At 37.0% G+C, this 14,784-nt stretch overlaps 1 protein-coding gene across 1 annotated transcript; it reads right to left on the bottom strand.

Moving 5' to 3' along the window:
- Positions 1-1,727: 1,727 nt before the first annotated feature.
- On the bottom strand, positions 1,728-14,661 carry LOC132543574 (solute carrier organic anion transporter family member 4A1-like). Its single transcript, XM_060207089.1, has 13 exons — positions 14,452-14,661; positions 10,995-11,056; positions 10,217-10,533; positions 9,550-9,756; positions 8,000-8,105; positions 6,742-6,863; positions 6,385-6,476; positions 5,767-5,905; positions 4,689-4,884; positions 4,355-4,496; positions 3,797-3,987; positions 2,586-2,650; positions 1,728-1,963 (listed from the first exon to the last, which is right to left on the bottom strand). Exons 1-13 carry the CDS (start codon positions 14,659-14,661, stop codon positions 1,728-1,730), a joined length of 2,085 nt encoding a protein of 694 aa, XP_060063072.1.
- Positions 14,662-14,784: the final 123 nt, after the last annotated feature.

The raw sequence follows: 14,784 nt of genomic DNA, 5'->3' as shown, positions 1-14,784 counted from the left end.
AGTATATGCTCTAAACCAGTATTCAATTTGATAAGTTTAAAAGCGATGTTTATGCCATGTATAGAAAACATAAATAAATTACTTGCTATTTGACACGAAGACCTAAAAAAAACACATTTTAAACCTTGGATAAGGATTAAGTACAAGTAAAAATGAAGAGGTGAAGGGCGCGGGCAAAATAGATTCGATCCCTCAACCGATGTGATTGTACTTGTCATACACAAAAACGGGGATCAATTAATCAACCATCTATCATCAACTACATTACTTTGAGGTTGTTTTTCCCAATTTCTGTGAAAGGTGTGACTGTTTCGAGGAAATGTAATATTTTTACGTAATTATTATGATATTTCGGCATTCATTAACTTATCTTAATACCAATAGACCCATTTGGGTTATCAACCTTTTGAAAATTTTAGATATCAATTCTTTTCTTGTATCTACAGAAACATTGCTTCGTATCTTTCTCAACACAAAATGAAAACGTTTTATATGACACTACTGCAGCAACAGCTAGTGAATTAAAATTATCATAATTTCAGCTCTTAACGTCTTGATTATAACTACAGTATAATTTCTTGTAATTAACTGATTCGTTTAATATTTAGAATACAAAGAGTCATACTTTTACAAACGTTTTATTAATCATTTGTATGTTTTGAAAGTTTTTCATTATATGAAATATTGCCAACAGTGAAAAGACACCACTTCAAAGACGTCTGGACTGTATGTAAAACTCGTTTCATGCTGTCGACGTCTGGATTGTATGTAAAACTCGTTTCATGCTGTCGACGTATGGATTGTATGTAAAACACGTGCCATGCTGCCGACGCCTGGATTGTATGTAAAACTCGTTTCATGGTGCCGACATCTGGATTGTATGTAAAACTCGGTTCACGGTGCCGACGTCTGGATTGTATGTAAAACATGTTTCATGCTGCCGACGTCTGGATTGTATGTAAAACACGTGTCATGTTGCCGACGCCTGGATTGTATGTAAAACACGTTTCATGCTGTCAAAGTTTAGATTGTATGTAAAACACGTTTCATGCTGTCGACGTCTGGATTGTATGTAAAACACGTTTCCTGCTGACGACGTCTGGATTGTATGTAAAACACGTTTCATGCTGCCGACGTCTGGATTGTATATAAAACACGTTTCATGCTGTCGACGTCTGGATTGTATGTAAAACACGTTTCATGCTGCCGACGTCTGGATTGTATATAAAACACGTTTCATGCTGCCGACGTCTGGATTGTATGTAAAACACGTTTCATGCTGCCGACGTCTGGATTGTATGTAAAACACGTTTCATGCTGTCGACGTCTGGATTGTATGTAAAACACGTGTCATGTTGCCGACGCCTGGATTGTATGTAAAACTCGGTTCACGGTGCCGACGTCTGGATTGTATATAAAACACGTTTCATGCTGTCGACGTCTGGATTGTATGTAAAACACGTTTCATGCTGCCGACGTCTGGATTGTATATAAAACACGTTTCATGCTGTCGACGTCTGGATTGTATGTAAAACACGTTTTATGCTGCCAACGTCCGGATTGTATGTAAAACACGAAACGTTTCTATAAGTGTATAGATATCACGATGCATATAGTTACTTTTACCTTGAGAACTCTTTCCTGGGTCTCTGATGAAAAAAACATAAACTTGCATTTGCTGAAATCAGCACAGTCTGTATATTGCAGACAAATATCAATGTATAACTTTATTTCGCAGTATCAAGCGAGAAATGCTTTTCGTTTCTGGATGCAAGTATTGAAGCCATAAGGTAGAACATGGCGGACGAGGCGGATACGATAACCCACCACATCATGATCCCTGTAGACATGCGCGAAAGGTCATACATCATGCAGAATTTGCTACTGGTGCAAGGAATTTCCGTCCATATCTCACACGTTCCATCAAGGACAGCCCCGACCAACAGAGGTCCAGGAATTGTACCTGTAAAACGTGTTAATGCAAAACATACATAAAGTTGATGGGAGGGTTAAATCTTTGCTTTCTACGTGTTGCGAAAATGGCAACTTAGAGCTATCATCATATTAAATTCATAAGCATGTAATTGTCCTTAATCTCGCACCACAGTAAAAGGCATGGAACTTCTTCAAATAATCGCTTACTAATATTTCAGAGTTGTACTCTGTTGAATGATGTTGAAATTTTGATATCAACTCTAAATGCGTATGAAAAATAAGAAGTGTTTATCAAGTACTATGTCCTCTGTTGCTACGAAATTATGAAGTAAGATATTAAAACTGTACATCTTAAGGCATGTTCTCATTGCATGCACATTTTAAAAGCTCTTATGCCTTCATTAATTCAATTTAATTGTTTACTTTCAAAAGCCACGATCAAGGTCACATGGTCTTGTCACAAGGAACGCACATGCCGAATATGAAAGCCTTACGCCTTACAGTACACTAGTTAAGAGCAAGGTTAAAGTTCACAACAGATAAATAGACAGCACAAAACCAATATGTCCCCGATCTTCCGATCCGGGTGCATAAAAAATGTATCAAGACCCGCTGACGTAAGCTAATACTAAATAAGTAGTGATTCATACCTAATAGTCTAAGAAACATCCATTGTAGTCCTACCGCAAAGGATTTCTGATCCTCGTCAACGCATCTGAAATAAAACTATAATTACTAACTTGTAGTGCCCGTACCATAACGAATTACATAGATATAGTACTTAATAGGAGTTTTAACCCATATGGTATGTGATAAATGAAAATCCAAGAATATTTGATTTTAGCAGCCTTTGGTGAGTTTGATTTCCTACGAAAAGCAAACGAATTTATGATCTCTTATCTCAACATTGATCATTCAGGTATATATTGTAGAATATCGTTTTTTTTTTCACGACAAACTGAAAGTCATTTCGGTTCTATATCTATGATCTCCAACAATGCAAAAATGTACGACGCCATACCGTTATCTTACGTCACTACAGGTTATATTACCCATGTGTAATAATAATATATGTTAAATGGGTATATCTGTAATAATATCAGCATCTTATGTACCAGAAACTAGCTGTACTTTCAATATTCACCCGAAGTGGTTGTTATGACCATATAAGGACAGAACTAGATAACAATGTACAATTCTATTGTCAAGCAGATATCTGAATAGCTCAAAGCACCAAATTCTTCGGTAAAAATATCTTTTATTCGTTGACAGTTCAAAGATTTTCTTCAGCGTCTCACAAGGATAAGTGATAAAGCCTTGACATCTTCATTGTCAACAGTTTCTAGTCAACACAAATCAAATTGTAAATAGTTTACAGTGTATGGTATGTTTTTACCCAAACTTATCTAAAACCGCTTACAGTGCTTAGAATTAAGTCTGCGTTGTTTTGTTTTTATTTAGATAACCAGCAATATGAACAGCACTGGTCATCAATGGACAGTTTTATTGTGGTTCTGTGACTTCACTGTAATACACGAATCACGAGCACTTTTGTATTAAAAGCAATGCTTTACGAGTAAATAGACACAATAATGACAGTTTGAAACGAAAGTTTGTTCACTCCAAGGTCAATAATGTAAAGAATTTGAGATAAAGGATTTTCAAAATCAGAATTTTAGGAACTTAAAAGTAAACAAAATGAAGCATAGAGCCGGTTATCTTTTAATCTATTAGATGTCCTATTACATACAGATCGCGATATTTTAATTCGTTAATTCTACCGTTTTAAAAGAAAATCTCGAAAATGTTTGCCGCGAAAATTACCCGTTATTCGGTATATAAGATAAAATGGGGAACATACCTGAGTGTTACCATGGATGTAGGAGTGACACTTAGGAGGATGACGAGTAGGGCGAGATACATACAAGGAACAACGATTTGAAGATTCGTACAATTATCATCACATCTCCCCAACACAACCGCAGCATTTGCATCCGTCACCGACACATTCAGACGACTGGCTACACAGCTACAGTTTCCGAACGTTGTCATCTGCAATAAGAAGGTTATTTATAGTAAAATGCGCATGTGTGTTAACCACGCAGCTTCCGGCAGCTGTAACTGGTCCCCCTTTTATAACTACAGTTGAATGTACCACATGATTGATGAGATTTCGCGGTCTTATTTTCTTCAATTCGAATGCGTTTATGACATTACTTAAAGCATGCTGACAGGAAATGAATGTGCATTTTATTTCTCGAAATGAGCTTAATGAATTAAATACTGTTAATTTTTCTTTATTGTGCTTGCGCTTGGCATGCAAACAAAAAATAACTGCCCAGAGTTCCAGTTCCAGATGGAAGGAGCTGCTATTTAGTGTCGATACACATGACATATTCAGCCTATATAATTAATTTACCTGACCTCCTGATGCTTGAGTCGTGCATCCAGCATGACAGGCGGAGTAATACACGTTATTGTCATGACCACATACAGGGGAATATGAGGTGGACGTGCAGTCACATGAACCTTGACATGCATCGATGTAGCCATTCAGTGTACTTGAATGATAAAAGAACATTGGACATTGATTTTCAGTTGTGAAGATTTTTTTCTGTCTTTCACAACTTTCTTTTTCACTGAAGTCTTTAAGTATCAAGTTTTACTTGTTTACTTATTGGTGTACATGTGATAAACACAAATGTCTCCAAAGTCTTGTATAATATTATACAACATAACAAAAATACACCTACCTGGTGTCAGAGTAGGGCACCGACAATCCTACCAAATTAACGTTTGGGCACCCAGCAAGGAAACTGGCCCCAAGTGCTGAAGACATCATAGCTACCAACACGCTAAGACGTGTCATCCCAATTGTCTCCAGTCTAAATATCCTGACAAGTACTCCGCCTCCACTCATGCCAACAGCTCCAACGAGTATGAGGCCTCCTGTGTGGGCATAGAGGATATGATTCAGCGGACAGAAGTATGTTTCTTTAACAATTCAATATTTCAGTAATATAATTTACCTATGTGATTTTTTATTTATCTATTTTGTATATTTAACTGATGATTTTTAACAAAAATACTTTTTACTTGTAACTACATGTCCATTCATCTCTTACAATGAATTTTCCTATTTTTAATCAAACAATTCCTTTTATGGAGAGGGGCCGACATGTGACGGTAAACTCCTTTCCTCGGAATGTCTCACGAATTGTTTTCTCTGTGATTACTCACGCTCAGTGGCTACAGTACGTAACGTACTAAGTTTATATAAACATTTTTGATATTTGAATCACCATATTTCATATCACAACTTCGGATTTTCTTTTTCCCTTATAAAGGGACTTGGGCGTCCATCGGCCGAAGGGATTATCGCGACACCTAAATTTTCACCACCGCTCTCGATTTTACTTATTACTTTGTATCTGTTTTATGTAGCGGTATTTCAAATGAATCTGCGACGACTATTGTAATAATATTTTTCACTGTAGAAATAATATTTCAATTTTGAACATTATTTCAATGCGGTTCCAATAGTCCATACTGTCCTTATTACTTCATTACTTACATATCGTACAATATGCGTATACTTTAGTTAAGCTCAACTCTGACACTAGGCACTTACCCGGACACATCGTTTTCGTTAATCGTATTTTCGTTCCTATCTTGTCTCCGTGTCATCATTCTGAGTTTGGCTTACGACTTAATCAACTCGTGTTTTCTTGTGACACTTTTTTTAAACCACTGGTAGTACATCCGGATATTGTAACTGATAAAACATATTTACAACTACAAGGTTCCTAGGTCGCTTGTGAAACGACTTACCGATGAGGTAACCGGCAACATCAAAGCTCAGTCGATACTGCTCCGCCAGTAACTTGAATGAGAAAGCTGACACTCCTGATATGATGAGGGATGTTGTACATCCACCCAGGTTAATAAACATGTACACTGGGTTTTTTAACTGGTGAAAATAAAAAATAGATGCTGAGTACTAACATATGTATTACTGTTGAATGGAACCATGGCATAGATCTGTTTCCAAAAATATTATTACACACGGAATTTTTTTTTACAATAGAAAATATAAGTGGGAGTTATCTTTAAAAATGCCGGAAATAAAACCCCTCGAAAATTACTTACTTTAGAGTAATCGGACCGCGCGTGAATTGGTAAATAGCATGTTAATCAAAACATTGCTTAGATTCAATGACACTTTATATTTATTATCAATTTTATCAATTCAAATCGCTGATCGTGTAAAATAGGCACGTCTTCATGGTCGCCCATTAACAAGGATACTAAAATACTCAGAAATTACAAGGGACACGACACTAGTAGGAATTTCTAGTTACTTGATTGACAATGCATAAAATGAATCAATTCTAACAAGCTATGAGTTTTGAAATCGCTCCCCAGAAAAAAAACTAAATAAAAGCTTACCAATTTTAATAAATCTTTGAAAAAAGAGATAACCATTGGCTTCACACCCTTTTTGTCTTTCTCCTGTTTTGGTTTTTCACTTGGTCCATAACCTGTTCCGATGAAAATTCATATAATTTTAAGCGTCCAATCAAAAACGTAAAGAAAACTTTTCGGCATTCATTGACAAACCATTTGTAGCTGCTTACAAAAAGGAAAATCAGGTCTGACTCACGTATATCTTCTTTCAGAAACAGTAGAATAATGAATACTAATGATACATGAGCATTTCAATACAATTTTGTTCACGTTAAAGTTGTCATGAACTTTGATAATTGTAACAAAAACATTCATAAGATATAGAAATCCTCTTTTCACCTGGCATGTATTTGGGGTAGCCGTAGATAGGTACAGCGATCAAGAAAAATCCTACTGCAGAAATGACGAATCCTACCCACCACGCTCCAATCCATCTTTGGTCACGGGCGTTGAATCCAAGGCTTGAAAGAATTTCAACAGTGTATAACGAAGAGAGAAGTAGCGATCTCACAGTACAAATGTCACGTTTATGATACCACCAAAAGGGACAATTTTTCTGCATCATTTTGTCTATAAAGTGTTCTTAATAATATGTCGGTGCGATCCATCCTGCATCGGTTTATTTATTTATTTTATTATTACATATTGATAAGACTTAGTTTGGTGTTTCTTGTTTAGTGTCTTTTGACATACAAAGAAAATCAATAGACAATTTTAACTATAAAACAAAACATTTAACCCCTAAACGGTAAGTCATGCATTGCTGTTTGTAATTCAAAAGTGGATTACATGGTCATCTTTTTGAGATGTGGTAGGAATGTGACTGTTTGAGATGTGGTAGGATTGTGACCGTTTGAGATGTGGTAGGATTGTGACTGTTTGAGATGTGGTAGGATTGTGACCGTTTGAGATGTGGTAGGTCTGTGACCGTTTGAGATGTGGTAGGATTGTGACCGTTTGAGATGTGATAGGATTGTGACTGTATGAGATGTGGTAGGTTTGTGACCGTTTGAGATGTGGTAGGTTTGTGACTGAATGAGATGTGGTTTGATTGTGACTGAATGAGATGTGGTAGGATTGTGACTATTTGAGATGTGGTAGGATTGTGACTGTTTGAGATGTGGTAGGATTGTGACTGTTTGAGATGTGGTAGGATTGTGACTGTATGAGATGTGGTATTGTAACTGTTTGAGATGTGGTAGGATTGTGACTGTATGAGATGTGGTAGGTTTGTGACTGTGTGAGATGTGGTAGGATTGTGACTGTTTGAAATGTGGTAGGATTGTGACTGTTTGAGATGTGGTAGGATTGTGACTGTTTGAGGTGTGGTAGGATTGTGACTGTTTGAGATGTGGTAGGATTGTGACTATTTTGAAATTTAGTAAGATTGCGAATTTTTGACATTTAGTAATTACTGTGACTGTTTGAGATTACGAAAGATAATGACGGTTTGAGATTTAGTAAAATTGTGACTGTTTTGAAATGAAGTAAGATTGTGACTATTTAAGATCCGTTAGGATTGTGACTGACATTCGGTAGGATTTTGACTGAGATTCGTTAAATTTGTGACTTTAAAAAAATCTTTAAAATCGTATACCTTTCCTGGTCTATTCTGTCGAAGTCCACAAAAAGCTTCTCTGTCAGCTGACCACCGGCGAAAAAGCCGGCTGCCACACCCATAGCCGCAGCTGCGTACGTCAGACCTGGTGCAAGTTAAATGGTTACAAGTAAATACAAAGAAAAAAAAAAGGGGGGGGGGGGGGGGGGGGGGGGGGGGGAACAAGCTTGTCAACAACCGGCAAGTATTAACAACGACGATATGACCACAATAATAAACGGTAAATTTTGCTTGTTAAACTTCAGGGGAGCTTGGTCAAACTCGATATAATTGATATAAAAAAATGAAAATATGTTCATATGTTTCAAATTCTTGAATCAGGATCGAAGATAAGAATATTCAACAATAATATTACTTTTCTCAATTAAATTAAAAAGACTGTCTGTTAAAACGTCCACGTTTCACAAAATAACGATGGATCATAAGGTATGATATAGGTGGAAGTTTGAACGTCCAAAAGCTAATAAATTACAAGATCGAAAATTGCCAAATGGTCCGTGTTGATATTTAAAGCCACAATATTGTCACTTACTGCGAGATGAAAGAAAAAGACATTTTAACATAGATCTACATTAGATTACAATAACAGAAGAAAATACAAGACCAATTGTCACTGATGTATCAGAAGCTGAAGTGACAACAAATGTATCTATTCGATAGGTGCCATACCAAAGCCGAAGATATGGACAAAGTGGACCGTGAAGGATAAATAAATAAATAAATAAATAAATAAATAAATAAATAAATAAATGAATGAATGAATGAATGAATGAATGAATGAATGAATGAATGAATGACCAGGTTTACAATTTGCAACATATTCATAATCATACACGGTAATTCTTAGTATGTACAAAAGCTATGTTCAGAAATGAAAACGATTTTTTTACATTTTGAAGTTTGTGGAAAATGAGAAGGTCAGATATTGGTTTGGATTTATGTAAATACGAATTGATATAATCGGACCAGCGAAACATAGAGGACCTAACGAACTCCGACCTGAACGGAGGATCCTATTGTCATATTTATCTTATATTGTATAATACTGAAAATAGTGACATGGTCAAACCTAACACTGAACTAATACTGTGAATATTATATGTAAGAGCATTATCTTTACTTATTTTTCATGAAAAAACATGGAAATTAAATCCTTTTAATACAGGCGTTGGATCCCCGAGTAGAATACAAATATTATCTCCTAACAATGAATCATTACAGACAAACACAAGTCTTTAATTGTCATGGATTACTACTCCCCGTGGAAAATTTTAATCATTTGACAAATCGCAATTTATTCAAAATCCTCATTCTCCGTTTTAATTATTATAAAGCGATTTTTCGAAACGTCAGCAGTGACGTAATTAGTAATATACGTTTTACTCTTTGTTTTATGCCTACAGAAAGAGTGTGATTTTATCAAATCGTGTAGTCTCATTACTAAAACATTGAAATATTACTTATAAAATCATCATGTGTATCATAGGACAATCACATGACTATCACATGACAATAGTGACATCACTCACCAATGTAGACTGCTGCCGTCGAGGAATCTGTGTTCTCGTAAATGTAGACGGTCCCAAGTGTGAACATAGGAGTAAATCCCAAACCGTGAACAATCTGGGCGGCCATGAATACTCCAAGATACTTCTCTCCACTAGATTCACAAGAAGGCGCAGGGCCGCCTCCTCCACCTCCTGTAGGACAGATGTCATTGGATGTCTTGGATATTTCTGAAAATTGACAAGAAAACGAATTCAAATTTTTAAGGGCAATAAAATTTAAAAAGAATCATTTAGAAATTCTCATCAATTTGGGGAAATGAACCACCCCAAAAAGTCTACAGAGTGATAACTGGGACAACCAATGTTTTCATTGATTCATTAATCCTATCTCCCGTCCAGTCAAAATGTTCCCTGCTAAAAACGTACCAGTGCTTCAACAGTTATTTTGGATGTCTGTGTGTGTTTTACAAGGCGTCAAAATGTACCCAAGGGGGCGAAGTAACTGGAATGATGTGATGAAATTTAGCAAATCTAGAAAAAAATCTTGAAACATTGATGTACAGCTGAAAAGTTACTAAGTTCTAAATCAATCGGACGCAAAATGGTGCTGACATTTTCGTTCAGAGTTTAAGGTTTTCAAATAAAATTTTACAAATTACATTGTTATTGTAAAAAACTAAAATCTCACCACCGGGAGTATACGTCTCGGCGATATGTGGAACAATAAAGATGAATGAGCCTAGCGCCATTATCACGGATCCTGTAGCCACGATGAAGGGTTTGTGATAGCGTCCGCCGATAAAACTGACGAAGAGAACAACGATGAGTGCTCCAATGTCCTGTGAACTTGGGATGAGGGCGGACTTCGTGGAGGTCAGTTGGAATTGGCGTTCTATTGACGGAAGTGCAGCGCTGCCAATACCGTTAACGGCGAACCCTTCCAGGAAGCACAAGATGAACACCCACAGGACAAAAACAGACATTCTGTTGAATATCTGCATCCATCTGTATGTATATAAAAGTAGGTGTGATTCCATACATTATGGACAAACAAGGCGTTGTACTTCAAGGTGATCTCAGTAATTCATGCTTCGGGAAATATGGAGAACAGTCTATTATAGAAATTGTATCTCAGTTGCAGATATGGTACTACAGAGTGATGTGGAAATCGCTCGGAATCGTAGAATATTTCACTTTCAATTGTTTCCAATTAAAAAGATTGTACAAATAACGCACGGATGAAAACAACTATAATATAGTTCGGTGATGGATAAAGTTTATGGCAAATAAAAAGTAAAACTACATTATTATTAGATGAACATATAAATGCTTATATAACGAAGGGGATCAAATTATCTGATCAATAAAAAAAATGACATATTGTTCAGAAAATAACTCAATTTAGATATTATCTTAATTTGATTTTTCATCGTCAATTTGAAGGTTGATGTAATACAAATACTTGCCCTGCTTTCAGCTTTCCGAAACCACATCTCCGATCTATTCCGTCATCAATCTTCTTAGATGTCTACAACAAATATGTTTGTATGTTGTGTTAACTACAGCACAGATCACCGTGCCTATGCTTGTGTGTTGTGTTAACTACAACACAGATCACCGTGCCTATGCTTGTGTGTTGTGTTAACTACAACACAGACCACCGTGCCTATGTTTGTGTGTTGTGTTAACTACAACACAGACAACCGTGCCTATGTTTGTGTGTTGTGTTAACTACAGCACAGACCATCGTGTCTATGTTTGTGCGTTGGGTTAACTACAGCACAGACCATCGTGTCGGTGTGTGTTGTGTTAACTACAACACAGACCACCGTGCCTATGTTTGTGTGTTGTGTTAACTACAGCACAGATCACCGTGCCTATGCTTGTGTGTTGTGTTAACTACAACACAGACCATCGTGTCTATGTTTGTGTGTTGTGTTAACTACAGTACAGACCATCGTGTCTATGTGTGTTGGGTTAACTACAGCACAGACCACCGTGCCTATGTTTGTGTGTTGTGTTAACTACAGCACAGACCATCGTGTCTGTGTGTGTTGGGTTAACTACAGCACAGACCACCGTGCCTATGTTTGTGTTTTTGGTTAACTACAGCACAGACCATCGTGTCTATGTTTGTGTGTTGGGTTAACTACAGCACAGACCACCGTGCCTCTGTTTGTGTGCTGTGTTAACTACAGCACAGACCACCGTGCCTATGTTTGAGTGTTGGGTTAACTACCGCACAGACCACCGTGCCTATGTTTGTGTGTTGTGTTAACTACAGCACAGACCATCGTGTCTATGTTTGTGTGTTGTGTTAACTACAGCACAGACCATCGTGCCTATGTTTATGTGTTGGGTTATCTACAGCACAGACCATCGTGTCTATGTTTGTGTGTTGTGTTAACTACAGCACAGACCGCCGTGCCTATGTTTGTGTGTTGGGTTAACTACAGCACAGACCATCGTGCCTATGTTTGAGTGTTGTGTTAACTACAGCACAGACCATCGTGTCTATGTTTGTGTGTTGGGTTACCTACAGCAAAGACCACCGTGCCTATGTTTGTGTGTTCTGTTAACTACAGCACAGACCATTGTGTCTATGTTTGTGTGTTCTGTTAACTACAGCACAGACCATCGTGTCTATGTTTGTGTGTTGGGTTAACTACAACACAGACCACCGTGCCTATGTTTGTGTGTTGTGTTAACTACAGCACAGACCACCGTGCCTATGTTTGAGTGTTGGGTTAACTACAGCACAGACCACCGTGCCTATGTTTGTGTGTTGTGTTAACTACAGCACAGACCATCGTGTCTATGTTTGTGTGTTGTGTTAACTACAGCATAGACCATCGTGTCTATGTTTGTGTGTTGGGTTAACTACAGCACAGACCATCGTGCCTATGTTTATGTGTTGGGTTATCTACAGCACAGACCATCGTGCCTATGTTTGAGTGTTGTGTTAACTACAGCACAGACCGCCGTGCCTATGTTTGTGTGTTGGGTTAACTACAGCACAGACCATCGTGTCTATGTTTGTGTGTTGTGTTAACTACAGCACAGACCATCGTGTCTATGTTTGTGTTTTTGGTTAACTACAGCACAGACCACCGTGCCTATGTTTGTGTGTTGTGTTAACTACAGCACAGACCACCGTGCCTATGTTTATGTGTTGTTTTAACTACAGCACAGACCATCGTGCCTATGTTTATGTGTTGTGTTAACTACAACACAGACCATCGTGCCTATGTTTATGTGTTGTGTTAACTACAGCACAGACCACCGTGCCTATGTTTGTGTGTTGTGTTAACTACAGCACAGACCACCGTGCTAAGTGACTAGCTGTTGACATGGACATAAGGTTATGAGACCAGTGACTCTTAAGAATTATTTTCTCGACGTTTTGTAAATAAATGCAACCAACCTTATTAATTCCATAGAGTTTTAATGGAAAATTATGATATCACATATTGTTTTTTATTTATCATAATTATTTTTTTCATTCTTCTTTCTTTTACAACTATTTTTTACAAAGATGGTTTCATCACTGCCGATCGAACTATATAGGTTACCCATGTCCAAGATAAATTTGTTCATTTTTAACGGGTGGTGTGTTTAAATAAAAGAATTTTAAAATGAAAAGTTAAAATAAATAGAAGATATCTCAGCCTAAGAGATGCCCATATTATCGCATTACGTGATTAATATAAAATGGATTTAAACTCATTTTTAGACTAAATTACATGTAATTAAATTGCTACGTGAATTATTGTACCAAAGACACACAGAAGTGAATAGCACCTCTCAATACAAATAATGCGATACAGAACAGCCAAAATATGCATAAAACTGCACAATAAACCCGTTTCGTCCTTAGGTGTAGGTTTCTAACTTGAAATATTCAACTTGCTTTTTCTGGCGATGAATGTTCACTAATAGCAACGTCTTTTTTGTCGACAACGTAAGCGGCATTACATTAGATAACCTTTAAATATCAAAGGGAAACAATGAGTTGGATTTCCATGAATTCATAAAATACAATGGCACTTGTCAAAGTTTATTTATACTCTCAACTACAATGTCTCGATATTGAAAACTAATCCCAAAATATTGTGTTTTTATATCTGATGATTACTATACAATAATAAACAACAACATTGCGCGTATGGAAGGGGAGACCACTCATGATCAAACGACCCTTTCCTTAGTAGGGAATATAAGTATATTGCATTGATATTTAAAACTAACCATAAATATTTGTGATTCATTGTATGATAAATATCATTCAGGGCGTGATAATTAACGACATTATTTTCGATATTTTGTTTATGATATCATAAGGATACCTTACAGATTCTGTTAGATATTTCATATATACATATCTTACACAGTTCAGAATCAGTTGTAACATCGCTCATGGATAAATGTAAGCTTGGCTTGTCATACAGGCAGGTGGTAAGGAAACCAGGATTAAGAAGGGAGACTCAATGTATTTGTCTGTTATAAAAAAAAATTGCCCTTCAGTAGGTTCCCCAGTCTAAAAAAGTGACCAACATTGAATAAATAATTGTTTACACATGTCTCTACATTAGCTATATGTTATCTCCTAGGGCGGCGGAATGCTGTAAGTAATCATTTATTTATCCCATATATTTGGTTGTCGGTGTATGTGTTCAAATTGAAAGCATTTATCCTTAGAATTAAGAGACTGCTTTTGTTGTGTAGTCCGGCAGCCTATGACCATCGCCCATCAAATGGCCATTCAGCCTTGGGGTGTCTATATACCGTTAACTACCACACAGCTTCAAAGAATTAACCGAATTCAATTCTCATCTCTTATATAAGATCCCAAACATACTAGTTTTCAGTAAAAAGGAGGGAAGAAATCTTACAAAGGTATTGTATGGTCTTCATACGTTTTACCGACAATCTAAATTGATAAAGCCTCGTTCCATTCATTTTTCCCATCATCAGGTCAGAGAACCGACTCATGTCCAAACATTCGTGTAGACGGTTCCATTTCGTGGCATCTCGTGGCGGTTTGTATTTCTCAAAGAAGCAGAAAAACGGACCGAAGTGTGCTATTACTGTGTCCTTGACCGAGCCAGTTACCCTAATTGATCTTCGCGACATGCGGCGGGCATTCCGTATGTTTTCAGTGAGGTAGCCACCCGATATATACAAGCTAGCTCTGACAGAAAATGACCCTGACTGTTCACGAGGCGGTCAACTTACATTAAGGCATGTTTACAAAGG

Source organism: Ylistrum balloti, unplaced genomic scaffold, assembly GCF_031769215.1.
Source record: "Ylistrum balloti isolate Yb309-2 unplaced genomic scaffold, AGI_CSIRO_Ybal_v1 Utg369758, whole genome shotgun sequence".
Lineage (NCBI taxonomy): Eukaryota > Metazoa > Mollusca > Bivalvia > Pectinida > Pectinidae > Ylistrum > Ylistrum balloti.
This window is presented reverse-complemented; position numbering and strand designations above follow the sequence as displayed.